The sequence below is a fragment of the Pseudorca crassidens genome, chromosome 5 (genome assembly GCF_039906515.1).
Source record: "Pseudorca crassidens isolate mPseCra1 chromosome 5, mPseCra1.hap1, whole genome shotgun sequence".
Lineage (NCBI taxonomy): Eukaryota > Metazoa > Chordata > Mammalia > Artiodactyla > Delphinidae > Pseudorca > Pseudorca crassidens.
Window position 1 is genome coordinate 78,532,003 of NC_090300.1, and position 25,071 is coordinate 78,557,073.

The 25,071-nt window shown below is 43.0% G+C and overlaps 1 protein-coding gene and 2 pseudogenes across 3 annotated transcripts in view; 1 reads left to right on the forward strand and 2 right to left on the reverse strand.

Moving 5' to 3' along the window:
• IQCG (IQ motif containing G) overlaps positions 1 to 25,071 on the reverse strand; it is a 48,403-nt gene that overhangs the window by 17,292 nt on the left and 6,040 nt on the right. For all 3 annotated transcript variants that reach the window (XM_067738621.1, XM_067738620.1, XM_067738622.1), the window contains 5 exons: positions 22,291 to 22,514; positions 20,591 to 20,719; positions 19,559 to 19,640; positions 4,744 to 4,905; positions 3,659 to 3,733 (listed from right to left, as the gene is read on the reverse strand). In XM_067738621.1, coding sequence (XP_067594722.1) covers positions 3,659 to 3,733; positions 4,744 to 4,905; positions 19,559 to 19,640; positions 20,591 to 20,719; positions 22,291 to 22,514 — 672 coding nt within the window. The remainder of the gene's footprint in view (positions 1 to 3,658; positions 3,734 to 4,743; positions 4,906 to 19,558; positions 19,641 to 20,590; positions 20,720 to 22,290; positions 22,515 to 25,071) is intronic.
• On the reverse strand, positions 6,045 to 7,544 carry LOC137225103 (heterogeneous nuclear ribonucleoprotein K pseudogene; annotated as a pseudogene).
• LOC137225106 (epsin-1 pseudogene) lies at positions 11,549 to 13,291 on the forward strand (annotated as a pseudogene).

Below are 25,071 nucleotides of genomic sequence, written 5' to 3' on the forward strand. Positions count from 1 at the left end.
TTGCAGTCGGTCTTGAGAATGAGCATCCCTTTTCAAGGCATCTGCCTCAGATGAAATTATTATCACAGGGTTTTCAGGAAAAGGAAGACTAATCTCAGACATAGGAGGGCAGGCTAATTCCACTGGCAAGAGAGGCTTACAGTGACTTGGGGGTTCAAGACTGTCAATTACATAAATCTGAGTCCAACCAGGTATTCCCATTCTAAGTTGCAGGGTCTTATTCTTCCCCAAGGAGCCCTAACTTGCACATGAGAAACTTGGCATGACTATGAATTCATGTGTAATACTGACTGAAACATCATTAAAACCAAGAATAGAAAAACAGTGCCACATTATTATTACTACTACTACAAAACATTACACTTGCCACTCTATCTGTACAATAAGCCACAAAATGGAAATAGACATATAAATAATGAAAGGGAAAATATAAAATTGTTATTATCTACAGTCAATAAGATTTTCTACCTAGAATATCCAAATGAATCAACTGAAAAACCATTAAAACTAATATGAGAGGACATAAGGAATCTAGAACAATGTTACAAAAATGAATAGAATTTCCATATACCATGCACTTAGAGACATGTCCACTGACAGAAGGATGGTTACCTAAATTTTGGTATAACCCCCTCATGGCATGTTATATAGCAATTGTACTGCCTTAGAAAACATTAAAGACAGGGACTTCCCTGGTGGTACAGTGGTTAAGAATCTGCCTGCCAGGCTTCCCTGGTGGAGCAGTGGTTGGGGGTCCGCCTGCCGATGCAGGGGACTTGGGTTCGTGCCCTGGTCTGGGAGGATCCCGCATGCTGCGGAGCGTCTGGGCCCGTGGGCCATGGCCTCTGGGCCTGCGTGTCCAGAACCTGTGCTCCGCGGCGGGAGAGGCCACGGCAGTGAGAGGCCTGCGTACCGCAAAAAAAAAAAAAAAAAGAATCTGCCTGCCAATGCAAGGGACACAGGTTCGAGCCCTGGCCGGGGAAGATCCCACATGCCGCAGAGCAACTAAGCCCGTGCGCCACAACTACTAAGCCTGATCTCTAGAGCCTGCGAACCACAACTACTGAGCCCACGTACCACAACTACTGAAGCCCACATGCCTAGAGCTTGTGCTCCACAACAAGAGAAGCCACCACAATGAGAAGCCCGTGCACCGCAACGAAGAGTAGCCCCCCGCTCGCCATAACTAGAGAAAGCCCATGAGTAGCAATGAAGACCCAACACAGCCAAAAATAAATAAATAAATCTATTTTTTAAAAAAAGAAAACATTAAAGACAAAGTAAATTCTTTTAAAAAACTGAGTCTGGAAAAACATATATAGTATGATCCCATTTATGTCAAAAACAAATATAAATAAATACTAAAAACAAGTATTTAGGTACATACACAAATATGTACATGAAAGGAAAAGAATATGGAAGAACTCTTTGGAAAAGGAAGTGATTAAGAAAGCTTTCGCTTTTTGAAAATCTATGTATTTCTGTACTGTTTCCAATTTTTCATTAAAAAGTATTTGTGTATCACTTGTGTTATTAGGCTGAAGATGTGAGGAACACTAACTTCATGCATCCAACATCCATTTATCCACCCACTCATCTGATCGTCATCAAATACCTGCTATACTTCTAACATCTGAAACAGGTAACATGATACATAATCCTGAAATTACAGGAGTACAGGTTCTAATAGCCTACTGATGTATTTTTCAGTAAAGGCCTGTGAGATAGCATCTAGAAATTATTTTCTTTAACCACAGATTTAGAATTATTTGCTGAAAATTCATCCAGTTTCTCAAAGGCAGGCTATATCATGAGTAAGCTGGAAATTTTTTCCTTATTCATCCAACAGGGATATTTTGAAAGGTTCCATTCAGCTTGGTTTGTTATTAGTATTGGAAATACTAATTAAAACCATTCAGTCATATATAATTCAGACAAGAAGAAATGAAATAAGTAAACAAATACATGGAAAAATGGTCAATTCTATTAGTAAGCAAAAATGCAAAATAAGACAATTCATTAAATTAGTAGACTTTTAAAAATATCTAAAACATTGCGGTACCCTGTGGGACAGGACCAAAGATGGATGGAGTGATAGAATTGAGGAATGTTAAGCCCTCTGTCATAAAGCAGACCAGTGCCTTTGTAGAAGGAGTGAAAATGCGCATTTATACGCCCATAATGGATCGTCCTAAATGCCAAGGATTAGAATCCCGGATCCAGCATTTTGTATGTAGGGGATGCACGGAGCACCCACATTTATCCCCTGAGGAAGAAACAAAAGCCAAAAGGGACTGTAATGACACACTAGAGGAAGAAAATACTATTTTGGAGAAAGCAACAAAGACAGTTTGTGTTGATACAGAAATTAAAAGCATCATTTAACCACAGAAAACTCACCAAGATCTAGGAGGCAACAAAAGACTATTAGGCTAAAGAAGTTCTTGCTTGAATAAGAAAGAATTTAAACATTCTTTCATTCCTGTCCAAAAGAATTAGAGATGGAAGAAGCAAAAAGCAATTTTAAAATGGACATATATTTACATACACCTGGAAGACTGTGCCTTGTGTTCATTAAAGCCAGATCCTGCAAGTACAAAAAAAAAAAAAATCGAAAACAGCTAGTTCTATTGAGGTTACCTTGAAATTAGTGCTTGCATAAATTGCTGATGTCAGTGTAAAACAGAAAGTACTAGCATTATTTATCAAAAGTCACAAAATAACAGACTCTCTGAATTAATAATCTCATGCTTGAGATTTACTTTTAGTAAGTAATCGCAATGAATAAAACAGTTATTTGGACAAAGCTTTCATTACTGAATTATTTATAATAATGAAACTTCGGAAATAATCTAAATATCCAAAACAAAAGAGTAACAAATTATGGAATAACCATTCAATGGAACATTATAAAACCACTTAAAATTATTTTATGAAGAGACTGCAATAAAATGGAAAAATGAGTAAAAAACCAACTGGCAAATTTTAAAAAATTAATTAATTTATTTTTGGCTGTGTTGGGTCTTCATTGCTACATGCAGGCTTTCTCTAGTTGTGGTGAGTGGGGGCTACTCTTCATTGCAGTGCACAAGCTTCTCATTTCAGTGGCTTCTCTTGTTGCGGAGCATGGGCTCTAGGCGTGCGGGCTTCAGTAGTTGTGGCATGTGGGTTCAGTAGTTGTGGTGCATGGGCTTAGTTGCTCCATGGCACGTAGGATCTTCCCAGACCAGGGTTTGAACCCGTGTCCCCTGCATTAGCAGGCGGACTCTTAACCACTGCACCACCAGGGAAGTCCCCAATTGGCAATTTTTTAAAAAATCTTCCCTCAACTAAGAATATGCTATTTTTATAATTTTAAGAAATCAGGAAATTTTAGTTTTAAATTATGACTATGAAGCAATATAGGAACAAGAAAAATTTCTTATATAGTGCCAAATGATAAAGGTAGAAGACAAAATTTTACCTGTACTCAAATTACAGCTTTATAAAATATTTATCCAGATGGATAACTTTTAAAGAAAAGTGGGCTATACAGCTCATTTATTAGGCTGGTAGAATCATGGTTGATTTTTCGTTCCTTAAATTTTTTTTGCTGTCCTTGGTATTTTATAAGCAGGACACAAACATGTCAGAGGATAAGAAAGTTTTGGGGACCCACCTGCTGCTCCTTTCTAAGGAATATTTCAATCTCTGCATGAATCCGGTTCTCTTCTTCAGTTTTCAGTCTTAGTTTCTGTGAGAACAACAAACCAATGTCAGGAATTCTTCCCAATGGGGCTGGAAGTGAGTTCTCAAGATCAGGGGTGTAGCTGTGACAGTAGTACGGGTCTTCTCTACCAGCTGGGATCCTAAGATTCCGAGATATTGCTCCAGAGCAGCAATTCCGTTCCCTTCAACTCAATTCGTGTTCACAACATGGCTGAGCCATGTCTGGCACTGTGCTAGACACAGGCAGCTGCCCAGAGCAAAAGGGCCATAATCCTGTGGCCTGGAAACTGGTGTCCATTTAAGGAGAGAAACAATGCTTCAAGGGCACAAGCTTCTCAGGCCTACAGAAGGAAATTCCAGAGTGCAAGAAAAAAGTTTGCTGTCATAGTCTTAAGCCACACTTGGGAAGTAAGCTTTCAAGTGAGTCAGAGGAAGGAGTCGCCTCCTGCACACAGGTGATACGCTCTACTGATGTTTGCTCCTTCTCGCCGACCACTTGTTCTTTTAGCCATTTAGTCTTCCTCCTCTAATGAGGGTCTACCCTTGTTTCTTTCTCCTGACATTTTTCACTGTGACTTCTCATTTCTATAAATGTAGGTTTGCATGAAGTTCAGCCCTCTAGATTTTGTATTTCTTAATGGAGGGATGAAAGATACTGGTTGAGTGAGAAAAGTAGTAGCAAAAACCTGCAGTTACTGAACATCTTGTTTTGCCCTCTCCCTATAATTACCAGGAGAAATGGCAAGTGGTTTTATAGAGTAAGGATAAAGTGACCAAGAGAAGAAAGTACAACCAATTTTCAAAGTCATTACAAAAAGCCAGGAGATGTAAGCTACAGCCCATCAGAATCTCTGCCTGCAAAAAAGCAAGTCCTCATTCCTTTTTTGTTTTTAACCTCAAATGTTAGGGTTGCTGGAGAGAGAGAGCAAAGATTGGGAAAGTCTCCCTCGCTCTCCTCCTTTGTCAGCTGAGGCAAATCAGGAGCGACAGCTTGACTGCCAGCTACCTGATTCATTTCTAATTAACAGTGATTACCTCAATCTCTTCCAGCAAGAGCTCCTCTGTTTTGCTACATTTTTTCTGGGTCTGGGAAATCTGCAGCTCAGTGTTTCTCTTCATATAGCGATTCTCCATGTTGGTTTTTGCCTTCATCTCTTGCAACTCGTTCTTAAGGTGAGCAATATATTCATGCCGACTCTGTAAAGGTAAGACCAGGTTTCTAAATTAAAATACATTCTACCTCCATTCAGCTCAGTCAGTGGCTTAAGCTTACCTTTTGTTCTTTTTTTTTATATATATAATTTAAGATTTTGTATTTCCTTACAAGAGGAACGTTTTAACAAATTTTACAGGTGTCAGTCAACCCTTGTTCAAATTGGGCACACATCAAATCTAGCATTATGGGAGTTTTATTTGGAAGTGAACTTTTAACTATCAATACAAATGCCAAGATACTACACAAAACATCCACAGGAACTTTTTTCATCTTTTTTTGAATTGTTCACAAACATTTCCTACATAATCCAACATACAACAGAGAAATGGTACATTTTTTCTTTCAATTTGCATACAATGGAAAAACAAGAATATATATATATATTTTTTACAAAGTTTAACTAATAGACACTACCAAGCTGACAGTTTAAGTCTATAAGTGAGAAATTATCTAATAAAAAATAATCAGAATTTATTTAGCATCAGTCACTTATATAACCAAGTATTATTCTGATTAATAAAACTTGCCACCATTAGGCTTCTGGTATATACTTATACCAACTACTCCATCTGTTGTATTGCTTCCCACCTTGGTTCTTCACAACTACAAACAGAAAATCGTTGCAAAGTAGGGGCAAGCATTTGCAAAAACAAAGAAAAATCTCCAGCTTATTAGAAGCATGAATGTGTGGTGGAATTTCCTCCCAAGCAATGGACTTTCAAATCACTTAAGAAATCACCAGAACTGAATGTGTCAAGATATCTGCCTAAGTCCAAGAAGAGATGCATTTATTTATATCCAAAAGAGGAGTGAAAATTAAACTTAGTGTTTAGTTTGGGGGCAGGTTGGGGGAATTCAGCCATTTAAAAAATGACCATCTTAAAAAAAAATGACCACCGAGCTTCCCTGGTGGCGCAGTGGTTGAGAGTCCGCCTGCCGATGCAGGGGACGCGGGTTCGTGCCCCGGTCCGGGAAGATCCCACATGCCGCGGAGCGGCTAGGCCCGTGAGCTATGGCAGCTGAGCCTGCGCCTCCGGAGCCTGTGCTCCGCAACGCGAGCGGCCACAACAGTGAGGGGCCTGCGTACCGCAAAAAAAAAAAAAAGTCACTCACTCTGCTGCTGTTTCAAAATTTCAATGTTCGTTTTTGCACACCCTCCCCCAACCCCCAAGCCTGTTTGTAAGGAACTAAAACATTACATCTGGTGAACAGCAAAGATTTCACTACACCTCAAATGCAGAACACCTATGAAGCAGAGGAATGTTGGCTTTTTAAACAGTAGCAGATAAAAAAAGAAAAAAAGATGCAGGACCCCTTCAGTTCTTCACTAGACTTAGAAAAACTTTCCAGAATACTGCTTCACACTGTTCTGCAGCAAATACTGAGCATTCTGTATCTGGGCCTGTGTTCCTGTAATGGTAATAATCTGATCTTCGGACCCTTCTAAAGGCTCATCAATTTTGATCGAAGCTCCTGACTCATGATGGATTTGTTTAATCTGCTGACCACCTTTGCCAATAATAGATCCAGCCAGATCTTTGGGAATAGTTACTTGTGTAGTAATAATAGGTCCACCAAGATCACCGTATGAGCCACGACCCCCTGCATAGGAATAATCATATCCAGAGCCACCCTGTGGTTCATAAGCCATCTGCCACTCTGACGGGCTCCATGTATCTACTGCAGAGTCCCAGATTTCATCAGCACTGAAACTAACCAAACCATCATAACGGTCTCCAGGTCTCCCTCTTCTGTCATAGGCCATTAGCTCTCCTCCTCTAGGTGGTGGTGGTGGAGGAAGAGGAAGATTCCGAACTCTGCCACCACCCGGGCCCCCTCGTCCAGGAGGAGGTGGAGGAGGTCCTCGACGAGGGCTCATATCATCATAATCCCTTCTGGATGGAGGCATGGGACACCCACCCCGACCAGGGGGCATTCTGTCCAAACCACCTCTTCCCGGCATGGGAAATCCCATGGGACGTCCACGGCGGTCATCAAATATCATTGTAAAACCACCATAATCATAGGTTTCATCGTAAACATTAGGATCATAATGCTGAGCATGTCCTTTGATGGGAGACTCTGATATAAGATCAAGGATGATCTTTATGCACTCTACAACCCTATCAGGTTTTCCTCCAATAAGAACAACTCTGTCAGAGTGGATTGAGGACAACATTCCTGGAAAAGCTTGATTGTTGTCTGAGTGTTCTCTCAAAGTTCTTTGATTTTAGCACCTTTGACCCCAATAATTCCTCCAGCCAGACTCTGATGAATCAACAGTCTCAACTCGCAGTCAAAGTCGCTTCCTTTATAGTGTTGGTAATTTAAGCATTCCACAGCATCAGATTCGAGTGGGAGCTGGCTGGTTGCAGTGGGTAATGGCAACTGCAGGCCCTCTTCCAAGATAGGGATGATTTTCTTCAGAATTTCTCCAATTGTTTCAGTACCGGCACTGTTACTCAATATGCACTCGGGGCCACTGCTGTCTGGAACTGAAACACTCATTGTAGTCTGTACGGAGAGCCTTAATATTCTTGCCTCCTTTTCCAATCACTGCCCCAGCATTCTTGCTCTGAAGCAGAAGGCGTAATTCAACCATCACATCAGTGTTTCTAGATCTTTTTTTTTTTGGGGGGGGGGGGTTTGTTTGTTTTTTTTTGCGGTACGCGGGCCTCTCACTGTTGTGGCCTCTCCCGTTGCGGAGCACAGGCTCCGGACGCGCAGGCTCAGCGGCCATGGCTCACGGGCCCAGCCGCTCCGCGGCATGTGAGATCTTCCCGGACCGGGGCACGAACCCGTGTCCCCTGCATCGGCAGGCGGACTCTCAACCACTGCGCCACCAGGGAAGCCCTGTTTCTAGATCTTTTAAAAGCTTGTTCGTCTTCCATATCTTCAGCGGGGCGTTTACCTAATTCACCATTGGTTTTGGTGTTGGGAAAGGTTTCCTCTGGCTGTTCAATTTCCATTTTCTTGTATTAAAGGGGCACACCAATCAGTTATTTAATATATCTTTGCAGGGCAGAACTGAAGTGTTCTGGGCGGGACCAATTGACACCCTTGCGCTGCAGTAGCCGGGCAAGGCTACCGGCCCTATGCTGCTGTGCAGCCTCAGCCGGTCACAGCTAGACAGAGAACCTACCTTTTGTTCTTATATTTCAACAAGGAACTGGATCTATTTTTCTGCTATCACACTATGGGAAATTTACCCAATAATCATGGATGGTATAATTGATAATCAGCATCAGGACGGTGAGATTCTTTCCTAGGCACACTATCTGGGTACTCTGTATCCACACAAATTTCCCATCACTATCTCATTTTGGTGGAAAGAGCACTGAACTAAATGATCAAAAGACCTAACTTCCCACCCAAGTCCCACCAGCTGTGTGAATTTGGCCGCGTCAGTTAAACTCTCTAAGTCTTACCTTCTTTAAAATAGAAACATTAATATCTACCCTGCCTGCAATATCTTAGCAAGTAATTATAAGGATTAATTGACAATATGTGTGAAAAGTCTTCACAGGTTCCAAAGTGCTTGGCAATTTCTTTTCTTTCTTTAATTGAGTTAACATTGGTTTATAATATTATGTAAGATTCATGTGTACATTATATCTCAACTTCTGTATACATTACAATGTGCTCACCACCAAAAGTTTAGTTTCCATCTGTCACCATACAGTTGACCCCCTTTACCCATTTCCCACCCCTAATCCTTTCCCCTTCTGGTAACCACTACTCTGTTCTACATGTTTGTTTTTGTTTGGTTTGTTCATGTATTTTTGTTTTGTTTGTTTGTTTTAGATTCCACATGAGTGAAATTATATGTTATTTATCTTTCTCTGTCTGACTTATTTCACTTATCATGATAATCTCAGTGTCCATCCATGTTGTCACAAATAGCAAGACTTCATCCTTTTATGGCTGAGTAATATTCCATTGTATATATACTGTGTATATATATATATATATATATATATACACCATATCTTCTTTATCCATTCATCTGTCAGTGGGCACTTAGGTTGTTTTCTTATCTTGGCTATTGTGGACAATGCTGCAATGAACATAGGGGTACGTATATCTTTCTGAATTAGTGTTTTCATGTTCTTTGGATAAATACCCAGAAGTGGAATAAATGAATGATATGGTAGTTTTATTCTTAATTCTTTGAGGAATCTCCATACTGTTTTCCATAGTGACTGCACCAATTTACTTTCCCACAAACAGTACACGAGGGTTCCCTTTTCTCCACATCCTTGCCAACACTTGTAATATCAGGCCTTTTTGATAATAAGTGCTTGGCAATTTAATGGCCTTGGTATTCATTTTTAAAATATTTATTATGTATCAGGCATTGGACTAGACTCTAGGTAAATAGTAAAGGCCTAAATAGACATGGTCCTTGCCCTCATAGAGCTTACAATCTAGTGGGAAAGATGTAACTAAAAGGAAACTTTTAGTTTTAAACTTTTTAAAATGTGCAATATGCTATGAAAGAAAAGGTTATGAGAGAAAATAACAAGAGAGACCTATGTTAGATTGGATAGTCCAAGAAAGGATTCTCTGAGAAAGGAATGTTTACTCTGACACCTGAAGGGTAAGAAAAGTGGGTTGCGCTTCCCTGGTGGTGCAGTGGATAAGAATCTGCCTGACAATGCAGGGGACACGGGTTCGAGCCCTGGTCGAGGAAGATCCCACATGCTGCGGAACAACTAAGCCCGTGTGCCACAACTACTGAGCACGTGAGCCACAACTACTGAGCCCGTGTGCCACAACTACTGAAGCCCACGCACCTAGAGCCTGTACTCCGCAACAAAAGAGGCCACCACAATGAGAAGCCCACACACCGCAATGAACAGTAGCCCCCGCCCCCGCCCTGCTCTCCGCGCCCCTCCCGGGCGCCGGGGCGTCAGGGCCGTCGGCCTGTGGCCCTCAGTGCGTTCGCGCGTGCGCCCGAGGGCGGCCCCGCGTCCGCCGCTCGCGGCTCGGCGCGCGACACGGAGGCCGAGCGGGAGCAGGGGGCTGCCCGCCATGACCCCCTGGAGCGCGGCGTGAGGGGACCGAGGTGAGCGCTGGCAGGGGCGCGGCAGGCGGGCGCGCTCGGGCGTCTCCGCGGCCTTTGTGTGTCTGCTCCCGGCCGGCCTGGGCCGCCCCCGGCTCTCCGTCTCTCCCGCGTCTGCGTGTCAGCGCCGCTGCCTCCCGCGGGCCTACCTTCTGCTCGTGTCCGTGTCTCTTTCGGCGTTTTTGCAAAGCATTTGTCACCGCGTGTCTGTCCCAGTCTCGTTCTGCCTTTCTGTCACGTTTCGGCGTCAGAGCGTCAGGATTAATGTTGGTGTCTCCGTTCGCCAGGTGTCTCTAGTCTCTGTGCATCTCTCCCTGCCGTCTTCCCATCTCATTTTTGTCCTGGTACCCGTGTCCTCCAAGCCCGAGTCCCTCTCCGCGGGTCTGTCGCTTGGTCTAGGGTCTGCCCTTACCCCAGGTTCTTGAGTTAGTTTTGGTGAAGAACCCGGCTCTGGAATCAGAGGCCCACTTTTTGCGAGCCTGTAAGATTTGTCAGGTGATTTATCACCAAACCTTAGTTTCCTAGTCTTTAAAATTAGTGTGTTTATGTTTCCTGCGTAATAGGGCAGCTTTGCCTAATAACAGAGGTGATGCTTTTAAGTGCCTAACCCTGGCGCGTAGTAAGTGTGTAGTTAACTGCTGGGAGCTCTGGTTTCCATTATTATTTGTAGATTTTTTTGTTCCACACAGATGACCTTTGATATCATTTGATATCTGACTACCCCTTGGAAAATTTTGCCGTATGATTTGTCTTTTATTCGATCTAGTAATTCTCTTTGGGCTAAGCAATTTTGAAAAACGTAGTCTTGTTTTAAGCAGTATCTGTGAAGTTTTAGTTTTGCTGTGAAGGTTGAATATATCCTCTAATGCCCATTAATATAAACACACGGTGTTAAGATAGCACATTTTCTGATGGCCACCCTTTTAGAAATAGTTCTGTTTTTTCTCTGACAATAATAGTAGCCAACGTTATTGAACTACTACCCAAGGAGGGCAGTGCCAAGAACTTTATGTATCCATTGTATTTAATCAACAGTTCCGGGTGGAACTGTTGTATTGTATTTAATCACAGTGCCGGGTGGAATCTTTTCCTTCATTTCGGAGTTGAGCAAACTGAATCTCAAACCCAGATTTCGTGTTCTTCTCCATTTTTCTTGTCTCTTATTTCCCTGTCCCATTTTACTGCCTCTTTTCGTTTCAGGGTTGCCGTCTTTTCTCGTTGCCCACCTGCCTCACTCTCTTCCCATGGTTCTTTATCTGTTTCTCTTGTCTTTGTCTGCCCAGCTCTCTGTGCCTCTTTTTCTTCTTCTCTCTCTTTCCCTTTCCTTTCAGTCTCCTACTGTTAGTTGTCAGATCAGCTCTTCGTCTTAGTGTGTCTGGCTGGGTCTGTCTTGGCACCCATGCCATCTCTTTTCAGCTGTTCACATCTGTCTCCAAGTGCGTGCTCTCCTGTGTTCAAGGCAACCACCTCCCCGGGGACTCAGGTTGTAGGAGATCTCCGTAGGTCTCTGCCTGTGGCTAGCGTGCTGGAAAGGTTGTAGACGGTGTGGTCAGAGCCTGCTGTGCAACCGGGCTGCTCCGGAGATGCGGTGACCTGCCAGTCCCTGCCGCGGCCTCCCTCCTCCCGCCACCCCGTCTCTGCATGCCCCGGGGGGCCAGCCCCCCCTCCCCACCGCCAGCCACCATGTCGACCTCCTCACTGCGGCGCCAAATGAAGAACATCGTCCACAACTACTCGGAGGCTGAGATCAAGGTTCGCGAGGCCACGAGCAACGACCCCTGGGGCCCGTCCAGCTCCCTCATGTCTGAGATTGCCGACCTCACCTACAATGTCGTCGCCTTCTCAGAGATCATGAGCATGATCTGGAAGCGGCTCAACGACCACGGCAAGAACTGGCTGCACGTCTACAAGGCCATGACGCTGATGGAGTACCTCATCAAGACGGGCTCAGAGCGCGTGTCAGAGCAGTGCAAGGAGAACATGTACACCGTGCAGACGCTGAAGGACTTCCAGTACGTGGACCGTGATGGCAAGGACCAGGGTGTGAACGTGCACGAGAAGGCCAAGCAGCTGGTGGCCCTGCTGTGCCACGAGGACTTGCTGTGGGAGGAGCGTGCCCACACGCTCAAGACCAAGGAGAAGCTGGCGCAGACCGCCACGGCCTCCTCCGCAGCCGTGGGCTCTGGGCCCCCGCCCGACGCAGAGCAGGCCTGGCCGCAGAGCAGCAGGGAGGAGGAGCTGCACCTCCAGCTGGCCCTGGCCATGAGCAAGGAGGAGGCTGACCAGCCCCCGTCCTGCGGCCCTGAGCATGACGTCCAGCTGGCCCTTAGTTTGAGCCGTGAGGAGCACGAAAAGGAGGAGCGGATCCCCCGTGGGGACGACCTGCAGCTGCAGATGGCCATAGAGGAGAGCAAGAGGGAGACCGTGGGCCAGGAGGAGGGGAGCTGGAGCTGCTCGCCGGAGAGGTACCCACTTGCAGTCCCGGTGCCTTTGACATGAGCGGGGTCGGGGGCTCTCTGGCCGAGGCTGTGGGGAGCGCCCCCGCCTGCAGCCTCCCCGACGCCCATGCCGCCCACGCGGAAGACCCCTGAGTCGTTCCTGGGGCCCAATGCCGCCCTGGTGGACCTGGACTCGCTGGTGAGCCGGCCAGGCCCCACGCCGCCAGGAGCCAAGGCCTCCAACCCCTTCCTGCCGAGCGGAGGCCCGGCCACCGGCCCCTCCATCACCAACCCCTTCCAGCCTGCGCCCCCGGCGACACTCACCCTGAACCAGCTCCGGCTCAGCCCTGTGCCCCCGGTCACTGGAGCGCTGCCGACGTACATCTCTCCCCTTGGCAGGGGCCCTGGCCTGCCCCCCCATGATGCCCCAGGGATCTCTGGCCCCCAACACTAAACCCTTCCTCCTATAATCCAGGGCCGGAGGGGGCTTCCCCCATTCCTGCTCCCTGGGCGACCAGTGTTGTGAGTGCATGTGAAGCGGGGGACCCCTGCCCCCACCCCAGCGTCCTTTCCCCTGCTGGGGCCCACTCACACTACACCCTCTCCCCACCATCCCCGACCCTGCTTCCCTCCCCGGAGAGAAACTGGACCTGGGGATGGGGAGGGATGCGGCCGGAGGGGGACCCCTGCCCACGGCATTAGAAGGGGGAGGGACAATGGGGGGGGGTCTCCCCACCCATCTCCCTCCCTCCCAACTCCTGACTGGCCCCTCAGTCAGTGTTTGAGCCTCCTCGTCCCCTCATGCACCCCTCGGTGAATCCTTGGTGATGATTTTGGCAACTTCGGGAATAAATGGCAATTCTTATGGGAAAAAAAAAGAGTAGCCCCTGCTCGCTGCAACTAGAGAAAGCCCGCGTACAGCAATGAAGACCCAACACAGCCAAAAATAAAGTAAAATTAAAAAAAAAAAAATGGGGTCGAGGGGAATTCTAAGAAAAAGGAAAAATGTATGCCAAAGTCCTGAGGCAGCAATAATGCCTGATTTTATGCTGATCTAGAGTTTCTTAAAGCAGTTTGCCCTTACCTCATCCTATTGACTCCAGCATGTATAATAAACATTTCCAATGCTGGAGCTGCCACGGAGGTATATAGCACTGGGGAGATGTTCTCAGAATAGGATTCCAAGAAGGAGTTATTTCCCCACTGGGCCTAGGGATTCTCATTTCCCTTAAATTTTGAGTGCTGGAAAACTGGAAGTAGAGATAGGTAGATAACATACATACATATAGAGATACATCTTATGTAAGCTAGAAGCCTGAGCCTTCAAGGAGAAGGTCGGCTGTTAAAGAAGAGTCCTTCACTTACCTCAGCTTTGCCATGATTATTGAGGTTAGATGCCGTAACCATGAAGGATATGAACCCGCCCCTACTCATTTTGAACGGTTATAAAAGGAGTCAAAAGCCACAAGCTGGATGTCCTAGAACCCTAAAATCTTAACGGCAATATTGAGAGGGATCTTCTTAATGGTGCTCAGTTATTTTGAGTACAAACTCTTGCCTTTGACCCTCATAGTGACCATCTATTCTACGGCTGGATGAAGAGCATTTTGTACCTCTTCCTTAGCAGGAGTTAATCATGAAAATTTGTTTCTTACACCTGGGTTCACACGAATGTCTAGATTGGGTAGCCCGACATCAACTACAGTCCTACCGATTTCTCATCCTTTTGTTCTTCACTCAGCAACCCCATTGCCATCCATGGTCACTGACTGCACTTTGGAAAGCTCTGTGCTATCTTGGAAGCTTTGCATGATATCTTAAAACATCCCTGAACTGCTCCACACTCCAAGCCATACTTTGTGTTTTCTCTGGCCACACTATTACTAATTTTCACATGTTACCTCGCTCTTTTCTTCACTCATCCCCTCAGCTTTTTGCATTCTTTAATGACTAATTTCCTTTTGGGGGGCCAGAAAGAGTACCAAAGAGAATAGGTTGACATGATGATGATGAACTCTAGGCTCCAAAATGGATTAAAGAATTAAATACAGATATAGAAAACATGCTTGTTAAATTTGCAAACAACTCAAAGCTGGTATATGATACATAAGAGACATTAGAATTCAAAACCCTGTTGATTATTAGAACTCTGGACTGACTCCAAGAAGAAGCAAAGATGAAAGTAAAGTCCTGATTTTGGTCAGAAGAATCTTGTAAGTTGAGAATTGTGAAGACCTAACTTGTCTTCCAACACTTTCATTAGAGGCTTACCCAGCTTCTAACATGAGAACCTGAGGTTAGGGCCCCACCACTGGTTGTTGTAATAGCAGCACTGTAAAAAGGTGCCTCCCTTCCCTTGTATTCTTTAGATTTCTCAGAGTCTTCCTTTCACTGTGCTTCTTCTAATGGTTTGTCATCAGAATCTTCACAATCATGAAAGAATATTGCCATACAATATTGTGAAAAGCATTTGGAGTGCTTCCTCTTTGTTTATATTACCGCAATTTGTGGCACTGTATACTGTTTATATAACAGGGAAAAAATTCTCCCCTATCCTCTGTTGTGGTTAGACATCTATAATAGTGTGTACAGTTTTAGGCATCACATTTTTTTTAACATCTTTATTGGAGTATATAGTTATCACATTTAAGAAGTTTACTCAGAAGAGATTATCCAAGACAGTGAAGTGTGCGAAAATTTTAGTACAAAAGGAAAGAAAAGAGGAAATTGGTGTGATTGGAAAGGTAATAGTTCAAATGGAAATGAAAGCAGTGGGTGGAATTGGAGCCTGAAACTTTAGAAGTTCTGACTGGATCATGCTTCATCTGCATTTTAGAACGGGAGACTATTTGACTCAGTTTATTCATAGACTCTCATAGAATCAGCCAGTATTCTTAGTTACAGACGGACAGGCAAATATAAATGTTAATTTAATACAGAACTCTATTTTTTTCCCGTGGCTTTTATCACTTTAATAGACCACATTTCTATTTTCCTTTTTCCATCCAACCAAAGAGGCAGCCTGAGGTATAAGACAAGTTCCATCTTCTCCAGCTCCCCAAAATTTCAGGAACCAAGTACTCTCCTCCCTACTTTGTGTTCAATTATGAAAACAGACACTACCATTAAAAGCCTCTGGGGGAATTCCCTGGCTGTCCAGTGGTTAGGACTCAGTGCTTTAACTGCCATGGGCCTGGGTTCAATGATCCCTGGTCGAGGAACTAAGATCCCACAAGCCCCACGCTGTGGCTGGGGGAAAAAAAAGACTTCTGCTCACAATATTGTGGCAGCCATCGGAGCGTTATTAACTCTAATTGGCTGACAGCTTCTTTCCATTACTAAAGCTTCTCTGAATTCAAATAACAAGTCCAGAAGTCTAGATCTGAAGGCAGTTTGGGGATTTGGAAGTCAAGTTTGGTCTGCTTTGAAAACCCACAAATATGCTGCATCAGTCCATGATTGGTCATGGAGAAAGCTCTAGACACTATGGACAACCAGGGTTATGATAATGGGTTATGGTGAAGGCAGATCTCCTCTTAGTGAGAATCTTAAAAGGAATTCATACAACTGAAGATCCTTGGCCTATAACTCAGTATTTCTATGCTGGATCTTTGTTGCATATTGGAAGATGAAGAAACGGCATGACACTTGGGTTCACTTATTAGTATGACTTAATCATGGTTTTACAATCATAGCCTGTAAGCATTTTATATCTTCCTCTGTTTCCATACCGTCAACATGGAAGGCCGTAAGTTTGTGCAGAACAGCTGTACAGAGAAGAACCAGAGTAATCAGAGGCCCATGGCAATAGCGTTAAAACTAGATGCCTTTGACTTGGCACAGGGTAATTGAAGACAAATGTTATATAACCTTTTAAATAGTTACATAATATAATAACTTCTTTTTTCTTTTACTTATTTATTTTTTATTATTATTTTTAAGTTGCGTTGGGTCTTCATTGCTGCGCGCAGGCTTTCTCTAGTTGCGGCAAGCGGGGGCTACTCTTGGTTGTGGTGCGCGGGCTTCTCATTGCGGTGGCTTCTCTTGTTGCAGAGCACGGGCTCTAGGCGTGCGGGCTTCAGTAGTTGTGTTATGTGGGCTCTAGAGCGCAGGCTCAGTAGTTGTGGCGCATGGGCCCAGTTGCTCCGCGGCATGTGGGATCCTCCCGGCCCAGGGGTTGAACCAGCGTCCCCCGCACCAGCAGGCAGACTCTTAGCTGCTGCGCCACCAGGGAAGTCCCGCGAGTTCTCTTTAATGGTGTCTTGACTATTTTTGGTCCTTGGCATTTCAATATAAATTTTAGAATCAGTTTGTCAAGTCTCACAAAAATGAGTAAATAAGTAATTAAATTAAATCCAATCAAGATTCTGATTGGGATTGAATTCAATGTATCAATCAATTTTGGAAGAATCCACATCTTTTTAATATGGAGTCTTCCAATCCATAAACATAAACATAGTATATCCCTCCAATTATTTAAATATTATTTAATTTTTCAGTACTGTTTTATAGTTTTCTGCAAAGAAGTCCTGCACGTTTTGTTGTTGCCACTGGATTCATTGCTAGATATTTGATATTTTTGATGATATTGTAAATATATATATTTCAATCTCTTTTTCTAAGTCTGCTGCTGATATATGGAAAAGATACATTAATTTTTATATATTGACCTTGGGTCTCTCTTTTCTCCCCTTTAGTTTCATGAAAACACTGCTCCATTTATCTGGCTTCGTGTACCGATGTTCAGAAGTCTAACAGCAACCTGATTTTTTTCCTTTGTGACTTTGTCGTTTTGCCTGGGGACCCAGTAGGAAGCTTCGTAAGGCAATTGCTCCCTCACATTCCAGTGATCTCCAGACATACTTTCACACACTCAAACCTGCCATCCTAATTACTGTCATCATTTTCTGACCCACAGGTCTCTAATATCCATGTACTTCCTAACTGTCTTCTTGTTTTCCAATCTTGACTTGACCACTGGTTTTTTAGTAACTCTAGGGATTTAACTTGATTTCATCTTGATAGCTTTTTTTTTGGCGGTATGCGGGCCTCTCACTGTTGTGGCCTCCCCCGTTGCGGAGCACAGGCTCCAGATGTGCAGGCTCAGCGGCCATGGCTCATGGGCCCAGCCGCTCCGCGGCATGTGGGATCTCCCCGGACCGGGGCACAAACCCGTGTCCCCTGCATCAGCAGGCGGACTCTCAACCACTGCGCCACCAGGGAAGCACTTGATAGCTGGTTTTTATTCAAGGTTTGCCTTGCATCTTCTAGTTCTGGTTTATCTACTCCTTTTCTGATGATCAAAATAGCTGAGTGATATTCTACTTTAGTTTTACTGTGTCTGAATGTAACAGCTGGGACTGTAATCCAAGAAGGTAAGTTTCACAACCTAGTACTACCTGTTGTCTGGAAAATTATACTGTCAACAATATATTGATTTTTTAAAGCCTTTATTGAATTTGTTACAATATTGCTTCTGTTTCATGGTTTTTTTGGCTGTGAGGCATGTGGGATCCTAGCTCTGCCACCAGGGATCAAACCTGCACCCCCTGCATTCACAGGGGAAGTCTTAACCACTGGACGACCAGGGAAGTCCCCAACAATATAATTTAAAATGTTTAAAGAAAGAGAAAAACAGTGGCTGTGATAGTAGCAAAGGGGAGTTGATTGGCAGAGTGCCAACGCTGAGGTCTCTTTTGATACTATTTGGTTTGGAGCCTTAAAAGGACATTGATACAAATATCTTCTTTTTTAATAGTTAAGAAATAAAAGAGGAAGTTTTAAATAATGGTAGAACTTTTGAGGGAAAAAAGGCCAGGAAACCTCTGAAAAAGTCTATTCATTAGAGAGAAAACCTAAGTGCACACCAGTTTTAATGAAGCCTTTGTGGGGGAGGGTGGCACAGAAATGGTTTTCAGGGGACTTCCCCAGTGGTCCAGTGGTAAAGAATCCACCTTCCAAAGCAGAGGACGCGGGTTGTCACATGCCGCAGGGCAACTAAGCCCGTGCGCCAGAACTACTGAGCCTGCGTGCCACAACTAGAGAGCCCACGTGCTGCAAACTACAGAGCCCACGCACTCTGGAGCCCTCACCCCACAACTAGAAAGAGAAAACCCACATACCACAATTAGAGAGAAGCCCATGCACTGCAACAAAGATCCCTCGTGCTGCAACTAAGACCCAATGCAGCCAAAAATAAATAAATAAAAATTAAAAAAGAAATGGCTTTCTAAAAATGTAGGCTATAAATGTAGGATAATGAAGTGAAAATCAATACCAAAGGTAGTTTAAAATTGATAGTAGAAAATGAGAGATAATAGAACAAATAAACGGACCTTTAGGTCAGAAGACCTAAAGATAGTATCTCAGAAGAAAGGCTAGTGACCTTTTTTAGACAATTCTTCCGAATATATTTTTCAAATATTATTCTAACTTCTATGTAGAGAATGATGAAGATTCCCTGATCGGAAGCATAAACTTGTCCAATTAGCTAGGCAGTGAAAAGCTGATATTAAGCCGTACTTTGTAACTTTCTAAACTGCTAATAGTGTTAGTCATCCTAATGGTACTAATTGCTAACTGTCTAGGTTGTAGCCCAATCAGTGTTTTGCAAGTCACTTGCTTAAAACTCAGGATGCATTTTCTTATAGAGATTAGACATAAGGTTAGGCCCTAATGACCACAGAAGCTCAATAAATCCACTCTGTACTTGAAATATAATGCAAATGACATTATTAACCCTAACCATCAGGTGTAAGGAGGTATGTAATGTGCTTAATGTCCTACCTAGGACTATAGTCTCCCATCTGGGATCTTGGCATACAAGAGACTGCCTGAGACATGGTCTCCTGGAGGGAAGGAGTGGGTCATGTGGTTGGATCGGTTGGGAGGGGTAAGAACAGGCTTAGAGCTCCAGAGGGTTAGGGTCTCCCAGAGGTTGATTCTGGACATAATTGTACATTCCAGGCCAAACATCTAATTACTGTCTTTATATTTTTCATAGTTTAGGCACCCCAGGAGAAACAACAATTTCCTACACATAACTTCTTTCTTTTTTTTTGCTTGAGAAAGATGACTTCTGTTTAGCTGTTTTAGCTCAGTAACTTTTGGTGTTGCCCGGGTAGTTCGTACCTGTACTTCAGCTTGCCTTTCTCTTTTGACATTAAGCAGCTGTTTTTGAAGAGATTTTATCTTTTTTCTTCCATTTTTCTCCCTAGGAGAAATAAGAATAATTTGTGTTTAGAGTAGTGCTTCTCAAACTTTAGTGTGCCCAGGGTTCGCCTAGAAGCTAAGAAAGAGATTCCTGGGCTCTACCCCAGAGATTCTCATTCATTTGGTCTGGGTTGGGGGCCCTGGAATTTGTTTCTCTACCAAGTTCCCAGGTGATGCTAATGGTGCTGGTCCATGGAGCAAACTTTCAGTAACACTTTAAAAAAAGACCGTGTTATATCTAAAATAGCTGCTGCTGAGAAAAGGCTAAGAAGAGGAAGAAGAAGAGGAAAAAGAAGACTCCTTTCTATTCTGAGCACTTCTCAATAACCTTATGTGGTAGTCTTTATCATTACCCCTATTTTACAGATGAGGAAAATGCATGTAGAATGCTGAGGTAACTTGCTGTGGAGGACATGAGAATGTTCCTCACCGACCTCCAAGTACAGGCAATGTAAGCAAGTAAGGGTCCCAGCTCTAGGCTCTGAACTCCTTCACTGTGTGTGCTAGAACAAGAGAAGCCACTGCAATGAGAAGCCCATGTACTGCAATGAAGAGTAGCTCCTGCTCAACGCAACTAGAGAAAGCCCGTGAGCAGCAATGAAGACCCAACGCAGTCAAAAATAAATAACTAAAATAAATAAATTTATAAAAAAAGAAAGCATGAACTTAACTAGAATCTTGAGATTGTCATTGCCAAAACAAACCATAGATTATGCACTACCCATTTATAGTACATATATTGTACTTTATGTATTGTAGACACAGATAACTGAAGCCCAGAAATTGAGTTATGTTACCAGCAGAACTAGGAATAAAACCCAAATTTCTGACTTCTAGTTATCTTCATTCAAAAGCAAAAATTTGATTTGCTTTAGAAATCTAAGACTTCCAGTAAGAATTTTATCGAATTTTAAAATGCAGCAAAGCAAATAAAACTAAAATTACTCTGACCTGGCAATGATATTATAGAAATGCATTTTGTTTTCCCTCTCTTTGCCCAAAGCTTTCAGGAGATTGGTGAAAGTGCCTGAATCTTGCAACTCCTGCATGGTTTCTGTAATTACATCACTGAAAAATTGCCTGTAAAGAGAAACAAAAAAGATGAATCAATAAGATATATTTCCCTACATTCCCAAAGGGCTACAGAAATCACACAAGTTAAGACCCAGAAGGAACATCATAACTAAGTTATGGAATTATTCTTGGAATGCAAAAATAGTTTAGTATTAGAAAATCTACTAATGGAATTCATCACATTAATAAAGACAAAAGGAGAAAAAAGCCATATGATCATCACATCATTTAAAAACAAACAACAGGGACTTCCCTGGTGGCGCAGTGGTTAAGAATCTGCCTGCCAATGCAGGGGACACGGGTTTGAGCCCTGGTCTGGGAAGATTCCACACGCCACAGAGCAACTAAGCCCATGCGCCACAACTACTGAGCCTGCGCTCTAGAGCCCACGAGCCACAACTACTGAGCCCACATGCCACAGCTACTGAAGCCTGCGTACCTAGAGCCTGTGCTCCACAAGGAGAAGCCACTGCAATGAGAAGCCCATGCACTGCAACAAAGAGTAGCCCCTGCTCACCACAACTAGAGAAAGACGGTGTGCAGCAACAAAGACCCAACACAGCCAAAAATAAATAAATAAATAAATTTATTAAATAAATAAATGAGAATAATGATAGCAACTTTAAAACATTAATGTAAGTATTAGCAGGAAGGTTCAGCCAAATGCTTGACACAAATTGGTAGCTATTGTGGTACTTTATCCATTAGTAAGAGACAGACACTGTCAAAGTAGCCAAATTTTAAACTGCTTTAATCCTGAGGGTTTCTTAAAAGCAGTCTCAATTTTCATTGTCTCATTATTCAGTTTTTTGCTGTCAACTGGCTTGCTGACAAAGAAGCCTGTTAAGTTAAGAGAGGGTATAACCTTACAGTAAGAATTTTTGGTAAATAAGGGTTTGTAGCAATTACCCAGAGCCATTAGCCAAATCCAGCCTGTAGTCTATTTTTGAAAATAAGTTTTATTGGAATACAACGTTGCCCGTTTGTTTACATATCATCTATGGCTGTTTTCATGGGATAACAGCAGAGTTGAGTGGTTTCAACAGAGAGTTTATGTCCTGCAAAACCAAAAATATTTACTATTTGTCCCCTTACAGAAAAACTTGCTGACCCCTGCTTTAGGCCCTCACCAGAAGGCTTCTCATGGCAGTGGCTTCTCTTGTTGTGGAGCACGGGCTCTTGGAGCGCGGGCTTCAGTAGCTGTGGCACACGGGCTCAGTAGTTGTGGCTTGCAGGCTTAGTTGCTCCGCGGCATGTGGGATCTTCCCAGACCAGGCTCAAACCCAGGTCCCCTGCACTGGCAGGCAGATTCCTAACCACTGCGCCACCAGGGAAGCCCCATTATTCTCATTTTTAAAAACTGTAAACAAAGGCTCAATAACTTGCCCAACCACACAGCCACCATACTTTCAACTGTACCACACTTGCCCTAGGTAGTCTGGCTAATCCTATTATCTGCAGTCACTCGGATACAATGACCAACCCATAAAAGAAGAGAGCAGTGAGCCACCCCTGACCCACTCTTCAGCCATCTAGAAATACATTATCACATTTCCAAATATGCTCTCGTTCCTTACCTATCAATCTGAATTTTCTTCAGTGTCTCTGTATTCATTATGATCTGCCTTGTAGGCTCTTTGAAGATAAGATCTTGCACTTTGTTAAACTGGCCTCCTTGTCTGATTTCTGGTAACTTGGGCTCTTCTTCATGTACGAATGGACCGGATAGTTTTGAGGGTTTTGAGACCGGTGAAAGTTTTTCTAAGCTTTTTCCTTCTAAATTTATTGCTTTGTTATTCTTCTAAAAGCAATAAATGATGTTTCACGTTAAGACAGATTTTTAAAACATAAAGAAACAACGCTATATGAGGGCCTCTGCCTACATTTTGAACCTCTTATAATATTACCACCAGAAAATTACCCTTTTCTTCAGCCACATCAAACTACATGCTCTGCTGTTTTGTGTCCTCCTGACTTTATACGTTCCCACTCTCTGTCATTCCCCAACCTGGTAAACTTTATGACCAAAGGTAAAGTTCTCTGTGAAACATCTCTATTAGCAGACATTTACCATTTGTAATTATTTGTATAAATATCTCCATTAGATTGTAAATTCTATGAGGGAAGGGACAGTGTCTTAGAGATCTTGGGGCACCTCAAATTCTTTTTCGAACAAGATTGGATATTAAATAAATGTGGCCATCTTTATAATCCCATTGTTTAGAAGAATGTCTACAGTACAGTAAAGACTCAAATGTTCACTGAACACATGAATTTTAAATACAGTTGTCCCTTGGTATCTGTGGAGGACAGATACCCCCCGCCCCTCAAGGAGACCAAAATCCACAGATGCTGATGGCCCTTATATAAAATGGCATAGTATTTGTTTATAACCTATGCACATCCTCTCATGTACTTTAAATCATCTCTAGGTTACTTATAATAACTAATACAATGTAAATACTATGTAAATAGCTGCCAGCACACAGCAAATTCAAGTTTTGCTTTTTGGAACTTTCCGGAATTTTTTTCTGAATATTTTCGATCCATGGTTGCTTGAATCCGCAGATGTGGAACCCGCGGATATGGAGGGCCCACTGTATAAAGAATGAAAGGAGAATCATACCAAAGAGTAGGAGTTGATAGTATATTTAGTGGTGTGATACAGATTTCGAAGTTCATGTGGGGAATTTTCAAACCCAAACTTGAATACTAAGGGGTAAGCATTACCATAGGAACAGGATATGTCTTTCAATTGATGATTCCTATTTAATCTGTGGCTAAAATCTTGAGCCAATGGGAAGCCATATAACACAGCAATTATGCTGTGCATATGGACTCTGAAACCAGACTTCCTTGTTTAAATCCTGGCCCTATCTGTTACTTTAAACAGATAAACCACATTGACTTTAGGCAACTATTTAACATCTCTATGCCTCCATCTTCCCATTGATAAAATAGGGATAATAATAGTACTTGCCCTCCAGTAGTTATTATGAGGATGGAAGGATGGAAGGAAGGAAGGAAGGGAGGGAGGGAGGAAGGAAGGAAGGGAGGGAGGGAGGGAGGGAGGGAGGGAGGAGAGAAATAAGAGAGAAAGGGAGAAAGAAAAAGAAAGAAAGAAAGAAAGAAAGAAAGAAAAGAAAGAAACAAAGAAACAAAGAAAGTATTTAGAACAGTACACAGAACTATGCAAGTTCAGCATTTGATATGATTACTTAAATTCTTGTGCTGATCCTATGCACAGAAGAGATTCATATGTATATTGATACTTAAAAGCCTAGGTCTGGGCTTCCCTGGTGGCACAGTGGTTGAGAGTCTGCCTGCTGATGCAGGGGACACGGGTTCGTGCCCCGGTCCGGGAAGATCCCACATGCCACAGAGTGGCTAGCCCCGTGAGCCATGGCTGCTGAGCCTGTGCGTCCGGAGCCTGTGCTCCACAACGGGAGAGGCCACAACAGTGAGAGGCCCACGTACTGCAAAAAAAAAAAAAGCCTAGGTCTTCCTTAGCTAAACTTCAATTAGACCAGAAATGTTAAAAAAAAAAAAGAAAAAACTATCCATAAAAGTTAATAAACACAGACTCAACAGCATTTTTCCTTATATCAACCATAAGCAAAGATTCAGATCTGAGGAAAACATTTGTAGGCAAGTACAAAACAAAATGCTGCCTTAAATAAGAATTAAATTTTAAAATACTCCTTTAAATTAAAATTTATATGATTGACTACAAAGAGAACAGACGCCATAGAATTTCAACAGTTAAACTGAAACTTATCTGTACATAAGGAAAATGTTAAGTACGTGGATGGTTATTACTCTAGAGCTTGTCTAGGGAGGGAATGGGAAATGTAAGGCCTGGAAAGCTTGTTTTTTCTGATCACCCTAACCATTGTTCCTCTACCTTTGTGCTTGGGCATCTGGAAAAGGAAGCAAACGTGTTAAACAGCTTGATGTACTGATTACCAGAAATAAATATGAATTTTCAGAAGAGAACTTAAAGGAACTGGCTAAATATTCTGGTCCATTCACTTCCTTGTACAGTAGGGTATTAGATCCTAAGGGAAAAGATAAGAAAAACAGTATTCCGGGCAAGGGAGCTCTTTCCAAACTTTGGACCAATTACTCCCACTTCTGGTAGAACTTGGTACATTAGTATATTTTTCATCATTCCATTCCATGATTCTAATGAATGAAAAACTCTTTGGAAATATCTTTAGCTATAAAAATGGTTGTGAAAGAGGGATAATGCTAACTAAACTTTCATCCCAGGGTCGTTATTGTAAGGCTCAACAATGTGAAGCTTTTGGAGAAAGAAAGCATTCACATTCATACTAAGGTTTTTAATTATATATCCT